The sequence below is a fragment of the Passer domesticus genome, chromosome 11 (assembly GCF_036417665.1).
Source record: "Passer domesticus isolate bPasDom1 chromosome 11, bPasDom1.hap1, whole genome shotgun sequence".
Lineage (NCBI taxonomy): Eukaryota > Metazoa > Chordata > Aves > Passeriformes > Passeridae > Passer > Passer domesticus.
In genome coordinates this window covers 21,970,301-21,990,676 of record NC_087484.1, presented here as the reverse complement: position 1 = coordinate 21,990,676, position 20,376 = coordinate 21,970,301, and the positions used below count along the sequence as shown (strand labels likewise).

Below are 20,376 nucleotides of genomic sequence, written 5' to 3'. Positions count from 1 at the left end.
TTGGGTCCGTGAGGGCGGCGGCGGGCCCGTGAGGGCGGTATTGGGTCCGTGAGGGCGGTATTGGGTCCGTGAGGGCGGCGGCGGCCCGTCCCGCCCACCCCGCGTCTCCTCGGAGACCCGCCGGCGCGCGGCCAATGGCGCGCTCGGGCACAGCGCCGCCCCTCCCGCGCCTCGCGAGATCTGTGCCCGCCACAACCCCAGCGCGGACTACATCTCCCGGCGGCCCCGCGGGGCGGGCTCGGCGGCCAATGAGGCGCGGCGGTCCGGGGTAGGCGGGGCTGGCCGGAGCCAATCGGGTGCGGGCAGCCGCAGCGGCGGAAGCGGCGCTCGGCAGCGGCGGCGACGCGGGGCGACCGGCCTCAGGGACCGGCGCACGGCACCGCCCCGGGCACAGGTACGGCCGCGGCCGGCGCACGGCATCGCCCCGATCTGCGGGCTGAGGGTGGCTCCGAGGAGGGGCTGGGGGTAGGGGGCGGCGGCCGCCGCTTCACAGCGCGACTGCGGCAGGCGGGGAGCGAGCCTCCGGCCGGCGGAAGCGGCGCGCAGGGGGTGTCACGAAGAGGCGGCATCAGGGCAGAGCGGCGCGGCCTGGCCCGAGGCGGCGGGGCCGCCGCGCTGCCGGGCACATCCGGGCCCTGCGGCCGGCGCGGCGGGGCGGGGCGCGCACGGCGGGCGCGGATTGGCCGGCGCCGCCCCGCCGCCATTGGCCGGGCGCCGCGCGAGCGCGCCGGGGGGGGCGGGGCCGCGGGGCCGCGCCCGGGGAGCGGCGGGGACGGGGGGAGCCGGGCCGGGACATAAAATAACATAACACAACATAACGTAACAGGACATAACATAACAGGACATAACGGCCCGCAGGTGACATGAGCTCGCAGCAGTTCCCCCGTTCGGGCGCGCCTCCCGCCCCGCTGGGACCAGCGCCGCCGCCCATCCCCAGCAGCGGCTCGGCCGGGATTATCGCCCCCGCCGCCACAGGTAAGCGCGTGCCGGCCCCGCGGGACGCGGTCCCGGGCGCCCCGCCCCGCCCCGCCCGTGCTCTGCCGCCGGGCGGGCCCGGCTGGAGCTGCCGCGGCTGGCTCGGGACAGCGGCGGCGGAACCGGGACCGTGCCCGCCCCGCTCAGCTCGGCCCTCTGTGTCCGTAGCACAAGGGAAGTGGGAGCATCTCATGGAGCTGGAAATGGCGTGGGAGCTCTGGTCCCAGCTCCTGCTGTCCCCGACGGGTTTTCAGAAGTGACTGGGGCAGCAGCTGCATCTTCAGGAGGTTTCATGCCTGTCTGCTGCTTGATGTTCAGATACATGTTGCATTACATGTGCAGTTTTTCATGCTGCTTGATCTGGGATTTAATGGCAGTTACTTAGATAATTAAGTACTTTTCACTTGAAAGAAAAAGTTAGTCAGTCTGTGTTTAAAGAAGCTGTTTAGTTGGACTTCTCAGAGTTGACCCCAGGTTGCCCCAGTGGTGCCCAGCCCATCAGTTCTGAGGGGGACAGACAGAAGCAGTGCCAGGATTCCCAGTTTTCTCCATCACTGAAATAGGTTTAATTGTAAGACTAAACTTCTTTAATTTCGATATTTCCCATGTCTCATCTCTGGCCTAGTGGGTGACCAAAGCGAGCTTTGTGACAATCCTGACCTTGTTCTCTGTTTTCCCTAGTGAGTGACGAATCCAGCCGTGAGGCAGAGGTCGCTCCCAGGGAGCACATGGGCCCCAGTGGCTCCATCCAGCCCCGGGAGGAGAAGCAGGAGCCCGTGGTGGTCCGGCCATACCCACAGGTGCAGATGCTGACACAGCACCACCCTGTGCAGTCTGGTGCCCCAGTGACAGTGACAGCACCACCAGCACATTTGACTCCAGCTGTGCCACTTTCCTTTTCAGATGGACTTATGAAGGTAATGAGAGGATTCATTGGGGGGAAAAAATACAATCTGTATGAGTCAGTGTTGATAAAAAGTAAATTAGACCAAAACCTTCCCTGCTTTTGATTCTAAAGCTGTCCCTGCCTGCCTCTGCTAACTGTGCAGTGCCTTGTGGGTTTGGCTGTTCCAGATGATACACTGAGGACTTGCTAGTGTTTCAGCATTATTTTGTTTATCTTTGAGGAGAACAGTGATTTCAATCAGTTTCTGAACTCTTCAATTTTCTTTACAGGGTATAAAATTAACTGTTTAATATCCAGTGTCTGTAGGGCAATACCAGAGCCCTGACAGATTCCACTGATGACCATGCCAGAACCTGGATTTTTCCAGGACAAAATATGCCCTTTCTTTGTTTGGAATAACCAAATGTTCACTATCTTTCCTCTCCAAATATTTAGCCATACTTACATAAACTTTCTCCTCAGGCTTTGACCCCACAGATTGATTGCAGTTTCCACACTGGGCTCTCATTTGAAGTTGCCAATGTTTCTGTCTCTCCTTTTCTTGCAGCCTCCCCTGAAGCCCACCATGCCCAGCCGGCCCATTGCTCCTGCTCCACCCTCCACTCTCTCAGCTCCCACAAAGGTCCCTGGGCAAGTGACTGTGACCATGGAAAGCAGCATACCACAGGCTCCAACAATCCCTGTGGCAACCATCAGTGGGCAGCAGGTCTGGTGTTTTGGTGGCTTTTCTGTTCCATCTCACTGCATGCTCAGATCAGTACAAGTACAGCTGAGGTGGGCTTTTGCAGCAGCAGGGAATGTAGAGAGAGCAGCTTTCCCCATTCAGTGCTGCTGGTTTGGATCAGTTCTGCCTGCACCATTAAACTTCAGGCTTGGTTATCACCATCTCTTTACAAAGCTGCTGATTTGTTGGGATCATCCAGCTGGATGGCACAGCCAGGCTGTGATGGCAGAGCCATACCCTAAAGTTGGGTCTTTCCTTAAAAGCTCCTGCTGTGTCAGTGTCACTTGGAGAATTTCTGCTGTAGAGAAACTGCTGGGATTCATTATTGCAGTGTTCTTCAGCTTCCCTGGGAGGAGATCAGAGGAGACCAGTGAACACTTTATGGGTTTGCACTGTGTTCTTACTGAACTGGGAGTGACAAAATTTGAGGGAGTCTGTAAATAATTATTTGAATTTTTTTCCCTCTAACTTGGCTGCAGAGATTTGAATTTTTTTCCCTCTAACTTGGCTGCTGTTGGTTTGAAAATAGTTTGTCAGAACAGTCTAAACCTCTCAGGGTTTTGATATAAAGTGCCTTTAGGGGGACTTGAGTTAGTCTGGCTAAGGATGTGCAGCAATTCCAGTGGATTTATCTTATATTAATATCCCCGGGAGGTCTAGAATTATAAAAAAGTAGAATTTGTTCCAGCATTTGCCAGGTTTCCACCATTCTCTCAACTTTATTGGAGAGGGGGTATGAAACTATGCCTTAATGTCACCAGTGCTGGAAGGGACAACTCTGGTTGTTTGTGGGTGGCTGCTGGGTGACTGTCACCCAAGTACCCACCATCAAAACACACCAGTGAAACAGAGAAGTGTTTGCATCTTCCAGTGGCAGCAGGCTCTGTAACTTTATCCTGTACAAGCACCTGCCTCTTTCTCCACTCAGCTTTTAATGCATGCAGCCTTGGTACACCAAGTGTTTCTCCAAGACCTCTTTTCTGTCTCTGAGGCTGGGATATGGTGATTCTGTGGGCACTGATGTTTGTCAACACAGCTGACTTGTTTTCTTCTTGAACTCTGCAGGGGCACCCCAGTAACCTGCATCATATCATGGCTACCAACGTGCAGATGTCCATCATCAGGAGCAGTGCTCCTGGGCCTCCCCTGCACATTGGAGCTTCTCATCTGCCCCGAGGTAAAGACCCAGCTGTGCTGTCCCTGTCTTTGCTCACAGGCCCTCAGCTGCTGCATTCAGCCCACACCTCTGAAGCTCCTCACTGCTAATGCAGCTGTTTCTTCAGATGTTAAAACTGCTGGCATGAGTGAGTGAGTGACTGCTGGCCTCTTTAGAATTGTGTTGCCTTCAGCCATTTAGGGCAGGACCATGTGATAGTGTTTAAAATGCCTGCAGGTACCAGCACATCTGTTATTCTAATTCTTTGCTGTTAAAACAATCAACACTTTCAAGAAAAAACATCTACAGGTAGAGACACACCTGCCCTGTAAAATGTCATGTACATTTTAGGTGGCATGTATTGCTCACCTATGGCAGGGGCACATGGGCAGTTGTGAGCCACATTCTTGTGTCCCCCTGTCACAGGACCACTCGTGCATTGTTATGCATGCTATCACATCATATTGTGTGCATTTGCATTTACCCATTAGTTAAATGCTGGTGATAACTACAGGCTCTTGTTTCCCAGGGTTTTGGATGCTACAGCTTGTAAAACAGGAGATCAGCCCCTTAATGCAGCCCTGTACTCAGTACAGCCTGTCAGATTTCTGACTGCAACTTTGCTTTCAAAGTCTTGTGGGTTAGGTTTGCAGTTCAGCTTTAAATTGGTCTGAATTCCAAGTACCATTTGTCAGTTTTATTTCCTTTCATGCTCAATGTTATTTGCTGACTCACTCAAGACAAATAAATTGATGTGAGCAAAAACATAATCTTCTTTAACTAGAGCAGGTGGAATGACTGTGGAGCTTTATCTGTAGCTACAGTAGTGTTGTTCACGTAATTCTGAGGGGACAGCTGCCACAGACTTGGACTCTCAGTACACATTTTCTTTTTTTCCCTACCTTTTTCTCTGGGTCTGAATATTAACTTTTGAGGTAATTTCAATGGAGGACATGTACAGGAAATATGCAATCCAGTGCATCATCTGATTGCAAGGCTATTTGCCTGCTACTGTGATTTATTATGATCAGGAGTCATCAGACAGGAGACAAATTAATCAATTGCAGGTTTATATGGTGTGGAGTTTTGGTCTTGATTTTTTGCGGGGAGGTGTAGCTGTTTGTTTTGTTTTGTGTGGTGTTTTGTTGTTCCTTTGGTTTCCTTCTTGCAAGTGTAATTTTCTTCTGAACTTCATCAGCTGCAGTGAGATCATTGCTGGTATCAAGTGACTCATTTACACATTGGCCCAGTAATCAAACTGAATTATTTCTACTGACTTCCATAGCTTGGCATAAGAAAACATGGCATTTTAAATTCAAGGCTATTATAGGGGAATAAGAAATACCTCTAAAGCAAATTAATTTAAAGTAATACCTACCCTTCCACACATGCTTTTATAAACCTTATATATATTTGTTGAAAGCCTTATTTTTACACCAACATCCTGAACTGCCCTGAGTATGAAATGCATTAGAACTGAAATGCCAGCTGATGTCAGGGTCTGTCTGTGGTTGTGGTGGAGCTGAATTTTAACAGGCTTGCTTTCTTCCCCAGGTGCAGCAGCTGCTGCAGTGATGTCCAGCTCTAAAGTAACCACAGTCCTGAGACCAGCGTCCCAGTTGCCAAATGCAGCTGCAGCCCAGCCAGCAGTTCAGCACATCATCCACCAGCCAATCCAGGCAGGTAGCAGCCAGGCAGCTCTGCCCCTCCCTGACCCCTGCTCCAAACACTTCCTGGCACTTGCTGTAATGTATAACCTCTGTTTATTTCTGTGCACTGGGCTGCAGCTACTGTCAGCTCTCTTCCAGGTCTAGTTTCTGTGTTTCCTTCATAGACTTGGTGGGTTTTAATCTGGCTCCAAAGTACTTAGAAACTGGGAAGACAATTTCATTCAGACATGCTCAAGTTTTAAAGTCTGACAGGACCGGTACAATGTCCTGGTGTTAATTTATTGTTCAATATATGAATCAATGTAGAATTTTTGTAATCTCACTGTAATATGCTTCTGTATATCTTGGCATTTGTACCTGTATAAGGAGAAGATGGTAGATCTTGTCTCCCTACAGCAGTGCTGGTGTTCAGCCCTAGGACAGAGGGTTAAACATCTTCCCACTGTGGTTTCACTTAGGATCCCAGTCACCTGTAACTTCATGTGTACTGGGATTTCTTTTCTTTTCATTCTGAAGGGAACTCACCTTTGAGGTTTTTCCTAAAGAACTTCAAGGGATCCAGTCGTGTTAACTTTGTTGCTTATTGGTTCCTGTGCTGTATGTGTGTTGAAAACCAGGACAGTTCTGCTTGGGAGCTTGCAGATCAATTCAGGAAGACTGGAAATGTCTCAGAATGCCAAAATATATTGGGGAAGTGTAGGGAAGCCAGTTTTAATCAAGGAATTCCTAGCTGTTCTCTAAACAGCAGAATTTCCTTTCTGAATGTTCTCTCTTTGACACTTTTTTGTTTTTTAATAGTCTCGTCCTCCTGTGACAACTTCAAGCACTATTCCTCCTGCAGTGGTGGCAACTGTCTCAGCCACGAGAGCTCAGTCCCCTGTTATAACCACGACAGCAGCCCATGCCACAGAGTCAACCCTCAGGTAAAACCTACAGAAACTCTGTATTTGACAGAAACTGCAGCAAGAGGAAATGTTCATCAGCCTGAGCTGATAATCCTCCACTTGTGGGATGATATAAAACCAACATAGTATGCTTGCACAATGCAACTCCTTGCAGATCTGTGAATAAAAATGGGTATAAGCATAAACTTATACCCATATATATGGGTAAAAGGGCTCTGTGTTATGGGAAGGAAAGACCTTAATGAATCATTTTTGTAGTCCTGCTCCCTGGGCAGCAGAGTTTGTGTTGCAGGAACTTGTGGGTATTTGGCCTATATTTTTTGTGAAGAGTGATAGATGAATGCTGAGATGAAGTTCAGCAGATAAGGGTTATGATAACTCCTGGCTGGGTGCATAGGGCAGATGAGGACAGAGCAGTGTAGCTCCAGTTCCTTGTGTTGCTTTGCCGCGTGATTGACAGCAGCGCTGCTGCCACCGGGGAGGACACTGAGGCCCGATGTGTGTGCCTGTGTCTCATCTCCCTTCCTCAGTCTCCAGAAGGTTGCTGATGATTGCTTTCCTCACTCTGCAGCCGGCCCACGCTGTCCATCCAGCAGCACCCCCCTTCTGCAGCCATCAGCATCCAGCGGCCGGCGCAGCCGCGCGACGCGGCCACGCGCATCACGCTGCCCTCGCACCCCGCCATCGGCACCCAGAAACCACAGCTGCACACCATGGCCCAGGTGAGCTGCAGCAGCCACACACCCTCCTGCTGCTTCCTGACTCTTGTTTGTAGCGTGCAGGCTAAGATTGCGTTTTGGAGAAGAGTTAGAAATTAATGTTCTATTATTGTTCTAATGTTCTAGTTCTGTATGGTCACTGCAAGGGATTGCATACCAACTATAGATGTTAAATTTACTAGTCTTCTAACTTTAATAATTTTTTTTCATAGAAAACCATTTTCAGTACTGGTACTCCTGTGGCAGCAGCAACTGTGGCACCTATTTTGGCAACAAATACCATTGCTTCAGCAACCACAGCTGGTGAGTATTCATGATGCTGTTGTGGGAGCATCATGAGGGCTGGTGTTTGTTGCTTTTTGTTGGCTTTCTTTGAATTTAGAGCCCAATCATTTTTGAGCAAGTAGTTTTTCATGGTAAAGACTGCATTTGTTGATGCATGGCTTCAGGAGTGAAATTACTGAGTTCTTCAGGGAGGTTGTCTGGTTGGGGGTTTTGCCCTCTTTAGGATGGGGACATACTGGCATGGTAGGGCTCCAAAGAAAGATCTCCTATTAAGTTTGTTGTTTTTTTTTTCCTTCAGGTTCTGTATCTCACACCCAAGCGCCTACAAGCACCATTGTTACCATGACAATGCCCTCACATTCTTCCCATGCTACAGCTGTCACAACCTCAAACATCCCAGTTGGTGAGTGATTTCAGTTCTCAGAAAAGTGTGTAACTCATGCTTCAGTTTTTCTCTGCATGCTGGAAGTGTTTGTGCATGTTAGCAAATTAAGGAGGGAAAGAAAATCAGTTCAAGCTGGGAGAAACCCATTAACAGGTCTGCTATTCTATTTTTTTTTTTAATATCAGGAAGAAATAGATGTTCAAGCAGGAGCAGGTAATAAAATGCCTCATTTACTTTCTCTGTTGAATTTTTAGACAAACTTGGGCCTTCTGGCATTTCAAAACCTGCACTGGATACTCTAAAAGTTTTAAGTGCTTGGTGATAGACTATGGTTTCATAGTTGATTTTGTAAGTTACTTCATGTGCTTCTTGAAGTGTTAGGTGTAGCCTAGCTGGATTTGATTAGTGTGTTCACTTGAATTAAAACACAAAGGCCTAAAGGTGGGAACTTTATTTGCTTGGATGTGGAATGTGCCTGAGATGTTTCCTACAGAACAGCATAAATTTCCTTTTGTTTGTCTGTTTTCCTGCTGACCTCCTTGTTCTTTTAAAATCTTGCAATCTCTTCTCCAACGATAAATTTTCAAGGAGTGAAATTGTATCTCATACATCAGTGTTTCTTGTAAAGTTCTTGTAGGTGTTTTCTTACTTTTTGTGGCCTCTGTCTGCAGACACTTGTCTGCTTGGTCTCATTTCCCTTGATCTCTGCTATCAGAGCTCAGATAACTTTTTCTTGGCATCAGAATGGTTTGGGCTGATCCTAAAAAAATTTACTTAATCTGAGCACTGAAGTGACTTTGTTAGCAAGTATAATTTATATATGTATTTAGAATATCCATCCATTCTGATATAAATTGATGAGAAATGCCTATTGTGGGTAGGAAATAATTTGTGGATGGGGTGGGTTGTTTTGGGTTGAGAGGGAAGGGAGTAGTGTTGGTTGCTTTGTTTGACAAGGTTATTGATCTTGCTTTGTTTGCAGTGTTTACTAGCCTTTCCTTTGACTGTCAGTTGATGACATGTTTGTCTTTATGCAGCTAAAGTGGTTCCCCAGCAAATCACCCACACTTCTCCCCGGATCCAGTCTGATTACACAGCAGAGAGGAGTAACCTCATTCCTCTGTCCAGCCACAGGGCCTCTCCAAACCCAGTAGCCATGGAGACCAGAAATGACAACAGGTGGGCAGAACCAGCAGCTCTACCTTTGAGAGTGTGTGTGTAGGTGCCCTGCTGCTTTTCTCCCTTCTGCTGTGGTGGAAATAACATAAAAACTGGAGTGGGGGTGGGATTTGGCAGTTCTGAATCAGTTATGATAGTTGAGATAACTAGTAGCTTAGATGAGATTGTAAAGCACTAAGTGCTAAAGGGCAGGGGTTGAAGGTTACCTGTTGAACTCTGTGTAACCCTTGGTCTCTTTGATGCCTGTAGGCAGTCGGTGCCTGTCCAGTTCCAGTATTTCCTGCCCACCTACCCCCCCTCTGCCTACCCTCTGACTGCCCACACCTACACCCCCATCACCAGCTCCGTGTCCACCATCCGCCAGTACCCAGGTAAGCCAGCTGGGCCACCAGCCCCGGGGTTTGCTGAGCCTGCAGCTCATGGATGTGCTCCCGTGATGGGAGCAGCTGAAGGCATTTGTGCTTCACTCTGACAATTAGTCACAAAAAGGCTCTGATTTGTTGTTTTTTCAGGAGTTTCGTATTTGATATCCCAAAGGCTCTGTGTCCATAAGTAAAAGTTTTGAGTCTACAAATCTAAACAGTTTGGCTCCTCCACACCAAGCCATCTCTTCAGTTTATCTTCATTCCCTGTTTTTTTTATTTTTAATATCTTTTCACGTGAATGTACAGTTTGAGAGAGCAACCTGAACCAAAAAGGGAAAAACTAATTTGCATGGCAAACTTGCATTAATGTTCTGTTGAGAAGAATGGAGAAATTAATGTATTTGAACAGTTGCAGTAATTTGCAGTCAAAAAAAATGATGCACAGCCCAAACTTATGTCACTGTCTGACAAAATTTGGAACATATTTACCTTACCAGGTTGTTTAGGGCTGTTCTTTGTAATGTGATCATTTCCACTATCCAGACTGCAAGAACATGCATGGTGTGGATTTTCATGGAATATCTGTGTCTGCTGGCAGGATGATATCTGTGAGCAATACAGAGGAAATTTAGAAGGACTAGGAGGTGGTAAAGCCCATTGAAAGTGTAGAATCATGGGGTTCTTTAGGTTGAGAAAGACCTTTAAGATCATCAAATCTAATCATTAATCCAGCACTCCTAAAGCCACCACTAAACCATTTTCCCAAGTGACATGTTTTTTAAATACTGCCAGGGGTTGGGACTCCATCAGTTCTCTGAGCAGCCTGTGCCAGGGCTTAACAACCCTTTATGTGAAGAATTTTTTCCTAATATCCAATCTAAACCTTCCCTGACAGAACATAATTGCACAGTCAGGGGTTCCAGTTCTGGTGCAGGTAGGCTAATGGTCACTTTTATAAATGCAGATGTGTGTTCTTCATCAAGAGCTTACTGACAGAGACATTTTACTTAATTAACTTGTTAAATTGACTTGAAGAGGTCATGAAAGGTATTAATTATCCATGAAAGGTATTAATTATGGCAGCTGGTGGTGGCAAACTTAAAGCAGAACATTCAGGGTATGAGGAGGAAGGTACACCTATGCTGAGCACAGCTGGGTGAGGGTACAGAAGATTTCAGAGACTTTTTAAAAGATCACTGAGATAAGGAGAGTTAATGCAGAATTTTGGAGGAAGAATGTTGGCTTTGGTTTTCCAAATGCTGGTTGTTTTGTACTTAGTATCCTAAAAGGGTTTTGTTGGATAGAAAATTTTGCAACAGCAGTGTTTTGACTAAGAGAATAAATGTGCCACACTTTATACAGAGCCATTTTCAGGGACCTGGTTTCAGTTTTTGATGCCTGTTTTTAGAATGTCTTGTCAGCACAAGAACTTGATGGAAATCCTGTGACAATGATAAAACCAGCTTGTTCTGCATTGTTAGCAAGCAAGGCCTTTGTTGGCAAGTTCACACTTGCAATCTGTGCGTGGCTGCAGAAATCCTGGTGCAGCTCTGCAGAGCCTGGAAATCTGGAGATCCAAAAGTGATCCAAAAGGATTGTTTAAGTGCTGCATGGGAGAACTGTAATACACTGTATAGTGGATCTGAAAAGGTGGAATCAGTTGTTTAGAGCTGTGGATTTATTTAAATGGTTGAGCTACCTAGAGCAGGTGTATTGTTGGGAACATTGCTCTGCCACTAAAAGATAATTTTGTTCATTTGAGCTGTGGGATCCAGCCTATAACTGGATCCCTGTTATATCTGGCCTGTTCTGAGGCCAGATAAGGTTGTGTTCAACTTCAGAGTTGAGTCAACTTCAGACAACAAGAAATTACTTAGGTTTCTGATTACTTTTAATCTATTTTTTAAGCAGGGAAAAATGCCAAGTGTTGGTACTTACAAGCACTGTAAAATATGATAGTGAGCAAAAATAGAGTACAACATTCTGGGACTGTAATTTGAGTCTATTTAAAAGCAGAGTTAAACTGCTCTTTTCTCTCTTGCTGCAATTACAAATAAAAAATATCATTAAAATCAACAGTAATTAATTCCTCTGGCAGACAATCTTCCTTACTCTCATATTTACTACTGCAACAAGCAGACTGGCAAACCAATTTTTCAAAGCAGAAAAATATCTGTGAAAAAACTAGTATTAGAGCAGGTGGTGGTTTTGGGGGGAGCTGAGGTGACCTGCTGGTGAGGTGTGTGTGTGCTGCTTCAGTTTCAGCCCAGGCGCCCAACTCGGCCATCACGGCTCAGACCGGCGTGGGAGTGGCCTCCACCGTGCACCTGAACCCCATGCAGCTGATGACCGTGGATGCGTCCCACGCCCGGCACATCCAGGGCATCCAGCCCGCCCCCATCGGTGCCCAGGGCATCCAGCCCGCCCCCATCAGTGCCCAGGGCATCCAGCCAGCGCCCATCGGGACCCAAGGGCTGCACCCTGCTGCTCCCATGGGCGCGCAGGGGCTGCAGCCGGCACCCATCGGCGCCCAGCAGCCGCCGGGCGACACCAAGACCTCAGGTGAGAGCAACCAGACAAGCCCTCACTCCAGAGCAGACAGAGCAGCTGAGCTGCTGTCCTGCATGTTTGGCTCTCACTGGTGATGTTGTTTCAGTCTCTGTGGTCCAGAGGTGGACACTGAATACGTCCATGCACGTACTCTCCCAGCAAATACTTGGCTGTTTCTGAATTGATTTATTTTTAAAGCGTGCTAGGTGTGGGTAGCCTTGGATGGGTTACTTCAGTGGAAAAGACTGGTAGTGCCTGAGCTTAAACAAATGGCTTCAGTAAGGCCTTTTAGCAAAAGTAATTTACAAGTGAGTGATGTTCTCTGGCTGTGCAGCAGATCCCAGGAGCAATCAGAGTACAGCCAGGTACCTGCTGCTGTTGGTAACCTGATCCTGAGCTCTGACAGAGACCATGATAAGTGACTGGTCTGAGGAAGCCCCAAGAACTTACAGGAGGAATGGGATATGGCATCCAAGAGAATATGCAGTTGCACAGCTGGCAGGCACTGCACAGTGACTTCCTGGCTGTCCCCATGCTCTGCATCCCTCAGTTGGCCCAACAGGCTCTGGCAGGAGGTCAGAATGCAAACACAGCTGATGTCACTTACATACAGCTGCCATGTGTTGCCACATGGGCTCTACCAGCAGTGTTGCTCTGTTAACCCAGTTGTGTTGGTGATCTCCTTAGTGATTTCTGCCTTTTCCTTGTCTTCTGGAAAAGATAATTTCCCTAGAAATGGTTGTTAGGCAGGAAGTATTTTCCTTCTTCCCTGCAGAAGGTCCAGTGATCAGATTGCTCGTGGCAGAGGCACAGTTTAAAGGAGTTCTGAAAGCACTGCAGTTAGAGACTGAGGGCTCAGAGAATGTACAACATATGCTCTGCAGACACCTGCTTTGTCATCACATTCCCTTAAGTAACAGCTCCTTTCCACTTTCTGTCTGTTTTTGTCTGTGCCGTGTCCATGTCCATCCTTCCCAGCAGTAGTCTTGGCAGATGGAGCCACCATTGTAGCCAATCCTATTAGCAACACATTCAACACTGCTTCTGCAGCAACTACAGTTGTGCAAACCCACAACCAGAGTGCCAGTGCCAGTGCTCCAGCCCAGGGCTCCTCCCCACGCCCGAGCATCCTCCGCAAGAAACCAGCCACGGATGGGTGAGTGGAACTGAAGGTGACACGGGGGTGGCACTTCTGTGCAGTCCAGCCCGGCCAAATGGAATCATTTCATGGAGATAAGGAATACTCCAGCTGATTATTCAGTCAGCAATGGTTGCAAGTAACCTGCTGACCAGTGAAACAGTGCTTTTCCCCCCCCAGGGCAGGATGTAGTTTTCTGTAGTGTCAGTAATAAAACGAGAAGGACAGTTTGTATCCTGGGTCTTGAAAGTGACCTTTTGAGAGAAAGTGGATTTGAGGCTTTCTTGCTTAGTGTGATAAGAAGAAAGAGTTCATAGTCTACTAAAATTAGAATTGGGTGCTTTTTCTTCAGTGCTTTTCTTGGAAGAATATGTGGATGAGAGGAAAGGATAGGATTAGTACCCTGCTGTGAAATCTGATTAGGAAAAAGGGAGGGAGTAACTAAAACTCTTAAAATATTTTATGTTGCCTGTCTATTTTTAAATGCCTTAATAAAGAGGCAAGAGACAGCTTTAGAATTAACAATGCATTCCCTCCCAGCTAGCAACTGAAAATGTGTGGCACTAATGTGTCCTGTGAGATTAAAATTGCATACTTTTTATGTGGGTGGAAACCTTTTTTAAGGCAGAGAAGCTGTAGGCTGTAAAACTGAAAGAGAAGTTAAAGAGTCAGGTAGATCACTAAAGACTGCTTCGATTTGTTGATTATTTTGGATAGCAGTTTGACTTTTGGTCCCAGGGGAGACTAAATAGTATCTAAAAGACCTTAATCAGCCTTATCATCCTAATATCCACACTCCTGTCCTGGAGTCAGGCTCTGACAGTCAGGTCCAGCTGAAGGGAGCAGATGCCCCTGTGAGCACTGTTCAGCTCCAGGTGATTTGCTCAGTCTTGAGGCAGGATTGCTGGACAGTGGCATGGCCAGACCCCTTTGTCCACTGCTGGAGCCTGGCAGTTGCAGCAAAGTGTTCTCACTGACAGGATGAAAGTAAAGCTGGCATTCTTAGAGAAGCCCTGAATTGGGTGAGACTAGGCCAGAGCAACTTATCTTTCATTTTAATTTGAAAAGTAAAATGAGACTCTTTGTGCAGTGAATTGGTTACACTGAAGACAGAGAGCAGTGCTACAGCCATAACTCCTGTCCTGCTCTGTGTAAGAGAGCTGATTTCTTTGCTCTCAGGGGTGTTTGTCTTTGCACCAGGGAGGTGGCAATCCTAGATCTGTGTGTCTCTTCCAGGCTGGCAGTCCGGAAAAGCTTAATTCCCCCTCAGCCCCCTGAAGTGGCCAGCACACGTGTGGAGAGCACGATGCGAAGCACGTCTGGATCACCAAGGCCTGCTGGGTAAGGCTTGAGGGAACAGCCACCTGCAGCCTAATAGTTCCATTATATTTGTTTGAGTTGTGTTCTTTGGCTGTTGGAGCATTTTCCTTTCTTTTGGGAAACAATCTGTTTTAAATTTGTGACAAACTCCAACAGCCTTGACAAGTTCTGCTGTTTGTGAAGCTGAGGAAATTACCTTTAAAAGCTGTGCTGATGAGCTTTCACAAAAACAAAAACGCTCTGCTATTGTAAGGGGAGATAGGCTCAAAGCTTTTTCTGTAGTACTTGAAAATTAATTCTGAGGAAAGGTAAATGCCCTGCTTCACTTGAGTTCAGTGGCTTTACAATTTGTTGTTTTATAACTGTAAGCCACAGTGGGAGATGCTGCAGAGGATGGGGCCAGTACAGTTTTGGGTAAAAGTTCCTCTTGGCTGCATTGTAAAACTGTTTTAATCCTTTTACAAGTATTTTGAAGTTACCTGGAATTAGTAATGAGATTTGTTTGTCACGGTGAATGGAAAAAAGTAGTATCTGTAATCAATGCAAATCAAAATATTAGATTAATCTGTAATCAATACAGATTGGAAAGGGAGAGGAGGAGGAAATATAACTGAGATTAAGCCTTCTCCTGTTGTTAAACACTTCACTGCACCAAGTGGGTGCAGGAAAAACTGAATAGTCTGACTGCAGCTTGGCTCATTTCCTTTTGTGCTGGGTGCTCACAACCCGAGATACAGTTAATTTCACTTCTCTTTGCTTTTATTTGTGCTCCAGTGGCAAGCCAAAGCCTGAGATCCACGTGTCCATGGCCACGCCAGTGCCTGTGTCTATGGAGGCTGTGTGTAACCAGGGTGGCGAGCAGCCCAGCATCACGGTGCCCCCGAGCTCCCAGCAGCCCCCCTCTGCCATCCCCACCATCATCGCAGCTGCCAGCCCCACCTCCCAGCCTGCAGCAGCCCTGTCCACCATCCCAGGAGCTGTGGCAGCTGCTCCTCCCACCTCCACCACCATCGTGGCAGCTCCTGCTCCTCCCTCCACCATGAGCGGGGCCCTGTCAGCGGTGCTGGGGCCTGTGGTACCAGAGATCAAAATCAAAGAGGAGATGGAGCCTATGGACATCATGCGCCCGGTATCTGGTACGTGGCTAGGAATCATCAGGTTGCTTGTTTTGGTTTTGAGACAGTGGAGGATTAGGAGGGTTTTTCAACAGTTTCATCTTCAAAATGAAAGGACATCTCTTCCATGGTAGCACAGAGCACCAGAGTTCCCATATGCTTTATAAAGATCTTTTTTGCCTTTTTCCTAATTTCCCATGAAATCACTTCTTATTGTGGCTGCTTTGTTCATCTTCAAATGATCCAGCTCCAAAGAGTCTGTGAATTCCTTGCCTAAAGTGCTCATGCTCAGCAGTGGTACTGACATATTATGGAACAGCTCAGCTGAATTCAGTTTGTTTACAAATCCTACTGTTCAGTTCCAGTGGCTTTCTTGTATGTGAGGAATTCATGGCCACAGTAGGACTTCCTGGGGCCCTCGTGTGATTCATGCACATTTTTCTCTAGAACTTTTCAAAATGTTCATTGTATTGCCTTACTTATCCAGCTTGGCCATAGTTGCTGTCAAATGGCATGGTCAGTAAATTCAGACCCTTGCAGATCTCATAGAGCACTATATAGTGGCAGTGTGGCAGGAATGCATCCCACATTCATGGGTTTTAGAGTTCAGGTTTAGCTGTTGGTTTTAGCTCTCTCCGTGAAGCTGTGTCTTGTCCTGTGAGAAAGCAGCTCCTTCTGCAGATGTGTCTGGAGCATGGGCAGATAGCATTAAGCTCTGGGAGCTCTTCTGTCTCTTCCTGCCATTTGTACCCAAATTGTCAAGAGATCCCATCCCAGAAATTTTGTGCTGCAGCCTTAGTCATGGCTGATTGTCCTTCCAAGTTCAGGGAGTGTTCCCTCTTCCTGAAGGGAAGAGACTACCTGCCACACTGCTGCCAGCTGCCCAGGTGTGTTGGTTGGTGCAGTGACCTGCTGAGCAGTGCTGAGGGCTTGGCAGTACAAGCAAACTCGTGCAAGCAGACTGCTGCAGTCCTGCTTTGATTCCATCTGACTCTGCTATCAGGAGAGAGTAGGGATTTGCTTACTCTGACAGTGACCTGTGCTGGTATGCATACAGAGGGGTTTTTTACAGTAACACAGACAGATGTTAGCGACTCCTTTTTGTAACATTGACTTAACATAAGCTTCATATGTGAAGCAACTGAACAAATTGGCTCTGCTCTCATTCTTTATGTATATGAGACTCTAAAGACTTCAGCTTATAGGCTTGTCCTAATAATTATTGCTGGCTTAATATCTGGTCTGTTGGTGCACATCACATCCCTCACACTGTGCTGAAACAGGAGCTGGTGTTGGAGGTGGTGTTCAAACAGTGCCTTATCTTCCCACTGCTGATGGTTGGGTTCTTCTCTTCCTTCCTCTCAGCAGTCCCTCCTTTGACTACAAGTACTGTGTCTCCATCTTTGGCACTGCTGGCCAACAATCTTTCCATGCCTCCAAGCGATTTGCCACCTGGTGCCTCACCAAGGAAGAAACCCCGTAAGCAGCAACATGTCATCTCCACAGAGGAAGGGGACATGATGGAAACAAACAGCACTGATGATGAGAAATCCACTGCCAAAAGTTTGCTGGTGAAGGCAGAGAAACGAAAGTCTCCTCCAAAGGAGTATATAGGTAATGACATCTCTGATGTCTTTGTCTTTATTCAGGGGTCTGTATTTTCTATTCTGTGTGTTTCTCAGAGAAGGTGCTCTGTCACATTTCCACTTCCTAAATACGAGTAATGGAGAATCCAAGGATTCCTCATCACTTTTTGTATGGGGCTGGGAAAATGTCAGGGAAAACGAATTTTCTCAACACACATTTTGTATGAGGCAGCACTCACTGACCTGCTGCTGGATGCCAGCCTGCTTTCACTCCTGGCTGATCACGCAGTTGTGGTTCCTCCTGCAGATGAGGAAGGTGTGAGATACGTGCCCGTGCGTCCCAGGCCGCCGATCACGCTGCTGCGGCACTACCGCAACCCCTGGAAAGCTGCTTACCACCACTTCCAGAGGTACAGCGACGTCCGCGTCAAAGGTCAGCCTGAGAGGGAGCACGAGGGAGGGCAGGGAGGGAGGGTGGGGGCAGCACTGGATCAGCCGTGTTCTGTCAATGAAAACATGGTCTGGTTATTGATGGATCTGCTTTGGTGCAGTGATGGAAACGTGCTCACAAAAGGTGTCCTTATCAAAGTGGCGTGCTGTGGTGATGGGCTGCAGCTGAGTGTTCTCACTGGCCACCTAACGCTTGCCAGTTAATCACAGACATTCTGTATTTAGTGTAACTAGTCTTGTCAAGTAACAAATGGGCTTTTAAAGAAGACTCTTTTACCTAATACAAAGAAATCAGAGATCAGATACTGTCTTCCAGTACTTTTCAGCTACTGCTTTAGAATTTTTATGCAGACTGAGTTTTCACAACTGCAAATACATCTAGGAGAGAGTAAAAACATTACAAGATGGACCATGTACTTGTTTGTGCCAGGTGTTTGAAACACTGAGCACTACATTCTTTAAATGAGAAAAAATGGGTTATGACATAATCTTTCTGAAAGTACAGATAACCTGTTAGTCAGTGAGAGCAGCAGTCAGGTACATGGCAGATGGGAAGTCACTTTCCTGTCTGACTCAAAATATTGCTCATTGTCATTTAGTAAGTTTTAGGGGAGGAGAAGGACCTGGGTTATTGTGGTTTGAGAGGAGAGGCCTGGCCAACTCCTCAAATTTGACTGGTGTATTCTTGTGTTTCCTGGTGACAGAAGAGAAGAAGGCCATGCTGCAAGAGATTGCCAATCAGAAGGGTGTGTCCTGTCGAGCACAAGGGTGGAAGGTCCATCTCTGTGCAGCGCAGCTGCTACAGCTGGTAGGTGCACGGGCTTGGAGCTTCCTGCAACATGGGGGAACATGAAGCTGTGTAAGGCAGGAAGACATTCTTACAAACTCAGTACATTGGGATGCCCTAAAGGAGCTGGTGTGTAGTGCCCAAAGGGAGTGGGACATGCTTTCCCCTTTCTCAGGAATGTGGCATAAGTGGCTTGGAAACTTGGAGTGTTGGTTTTGATCCAGACATAAGAGCTGATGTATTTTGTACAGATGATCAAAACTGGCAACTCCCTCCTGCTGATGCACAGGTCTGAAGAAGCGTCTGTTTGGGATGGTGCGGCTGATCTGAGGAGGCAGCACTGATCCACATTCCTGGATGCTTCTGTTTCAGGTTGGGGGTGAGGTAGGTGCTCTGCATTTTAGCACCAAACTCCCCAAAACCTCTGCATTCCTGGAATAGTATTGTGAGCAGTAGGGGAAGCAGTTGTGGTAGGATCCATGTTTCTTCAGAAGAGGAGCAGTCCTGTAAATAGGATGTTAAAAGGAACGATAGTGCCACATTTTGTCAGAGGCTCCATCTTCTGAATCACTGACACGAGCAGCTGAGAGGGGAATGGATTATCACTGGTTCTGTGTTAACATGGGCAAGTGTTTGCCAGCTTGGCAGTGACCCTTCTCATGAAGGGCTGATGTCTTTTAGACAAACCTGGAGCACGATGTGTATGAGAGACTGACTGCCCTGCAGGAGGGACTCATTCCTAAGAAAAAGGCAGCGACCGATGACGACCTGCACCGAATCAATGAACTGATACAGGTGGGTCCTGTGGCCTCCCAGCCCAAAACCATACCCTTGGTTACAAGGCATCCTGCTGCTCTTAATAAAAGCTAAATCTGACCTAAAAAACCCATGTGGGTTCACTTCCTGTGTCACCAGTTACAAGGGGCACAGGTAGGGAAATGGCATTGCTCAGAGCAGGCATTCTGTGGTTAATGACAAGTGTTTCCTTTCAGGGGAACATGCAGAGGTGTAAACTCGTGATGGATCAAATCAATGAGGCTCGAGACTCCATGCTAAAGGTCTTGGATCACAAGGATCGTGTTTTGAAGCTTCTAAACAAGAATGGAACTGTCAAGAAAGTGTCCAAATTGAAGCGAAAGGAGAAGGTTTGAACGCAGACTAATGACTTTGGAAATGGAGAACGTGTACAGAACGGAGCTGAACCTTTTTGTAGTTTGGGTTTATTTTTAAGCAGAGCATCGGAATAAAAAAGGATGAGTTTAGGGAACAGATGGACACATGAAGCCTGGTGACCTGAAGGGATTGTCCTTGATCTTGTCATAATGAACAAAGATTTCTCTCAGGCTCATCCCTTTTTAAAGTCTTTCCAGTCCCGCTGTTTAACTCCTGATGTGTGAGGCAGGAGGTTGTGCAGGGGGCTGACATAGAGCTGTGGACCCAGACAGCAGCCAAGCTTCCAGCAGTGGAAATGGCACCTCTTTCAGTTACCCCATTCAGTTCTCATCCTGACCTTCCAGTGTCTAAAGCAGCCTTCTTACACCAGTGCCACTGCACTAGGGGATCTGCCACAAAGAATCTCCAACAGCTCAGAAGCTCCCTGTCAAGATTAAATAAAAAAAAAAAGAGGGGGGGAGGGGGGAAATCATTTCAAAGTGATATTGTAGTGTCTGTGTCTGTGTTGGTGCTCTGGGATACTTGTGTTGAGGTACCTCTTGCAAGAGGTGCTGTAGCTGGTGTAATGTTAATTGTACGTACCACATACATCCTGAAAACATGAATAAAGGAATTGGAGGGTTTTGTATGTGAGCAGTTCGTGTACCTTTGTGCCAGTGAAACTCTTCAAGCTGTCAGCTTGAAAACGAAGCTTTGGAAGAAGCCTGAGGGGAGAAGAGAGCATGTTGGGAGCCAGCCAGCACCTCTGCTGTGGAGGGTGAGTAATGCAGTTCCCAGTTCAGGTCCTAAAGATGAAAAATGGATTATCCCCCATGCACTTGTGCATTTAACCGTAATATTTTAGAGAAATTGCTAAATCAGTTCATTTTTAGTCTCCTCAGCAGGAAACTTCAGTGTCATGAACTAATTCTTTTCAGAATATATTCTTTTGCTCCTCCAGTTGTAGTGCTTTGCCTTTATTCAGAACTGAGTTCTTTCACAACTTAA

At 47.2% G+C, this 20,376-nt stretch overlaps 1 protein-coding gene across 7 annotated transcripts; it reads left to right on the top strand.

Moving 5' to 3' along the window:
• Positions 1 to 238: 238 nt before the first annotated feature.
• Positions 239 to 20,017, top strand: SAP130 (Sin3A associated protein 130). 7 transcript variants are annotated; one of them, XR_010369816.1, is made up of 22 exons: positions 239 to 394; positions 859 to 975; positions 1,657 to 1,892; positions 2,430 to 2,588; positions 3,672 to 3,783; positions 5,317 to 5,441; positions 6,231 to 6,355; positions 6,909 to 7,059; positions 7,269 to 7,359; positions 7,640 to 7,744; positions 8,764 to 8,905; positions 9,155 to 9,276; positions 11,530 to 11,832; positions 12,799 to 12,976; positions 14,195 to 14,299; positions 15,053 to 15,414; positions 16,759 to 17,007; positions 17,287 to 17,412; positions 18,134 to 18,237; positions 18,468 to 18,600; positions 18,898 to 19,011; positions 19,209 to 19,234. XR_010369816.1 is itself a non-coding variant. In XM_064435793.1 (21 exons), exons 2-21 carry the CDS (start codon positions 864 to 866, stop codon positions 19,365 to 19,367), a joined length of 3,174 nt encoding a protein of 1,057 aa, XP_064291863.1. In that variant the 5' UTR covers positions 239 to 394; positions 859 to 863; the 3' UTR covers positions 19,368 to 20,017. The 7 variants fall into 7 exon arrangements, 6 of the variants coding, with proteins under 6 accessions (XP_064291863.1, XP_064291861.1, XP_064291862.1 ...); XM_064435793.1 differs by lacking the exon at positions 18,468 to 18,600 and having other exon boundaries at positions 12,802 to 12,976; positions 16,762 to 17,007; positions 19,209 to 20,017; XM_064435791.1 differs by lacking the exon at positions 18,468 to 18,600 and having other exon boundaries at positions 12,802 to 12,976; positions 19,209 to 20,017.
• The last annotated feature ends 359 nt before the right edge of the window (positions 20,018 to 20,376 follow it).

Excerpts from the sequence above, each read along its gene's own strand:
- SAP130 (XM_064435787.1), top strand. The coding sequence starts at position 864 with ATGAGCTCGCAGCAGTTCCCCCGTTCGGGCGCGCCTCCCGCCCCGCTG. Across the intron at positions 2,589-3,671 it reads CAACCATCAGTGGGCAGCAG|GGGCACCCCAGTAACCTGCA; the intron begins GTCTGGTGTTTT and ends TGAACTCTGCAG. Across the intron at positions 7,360-7,639 it reads TGCTTCAGCAACCACAGCTG|GTTCTGTATCTCACACCCAA; the intron begins GTGAGTATTCAT and ends TTTTTCCTTCAG.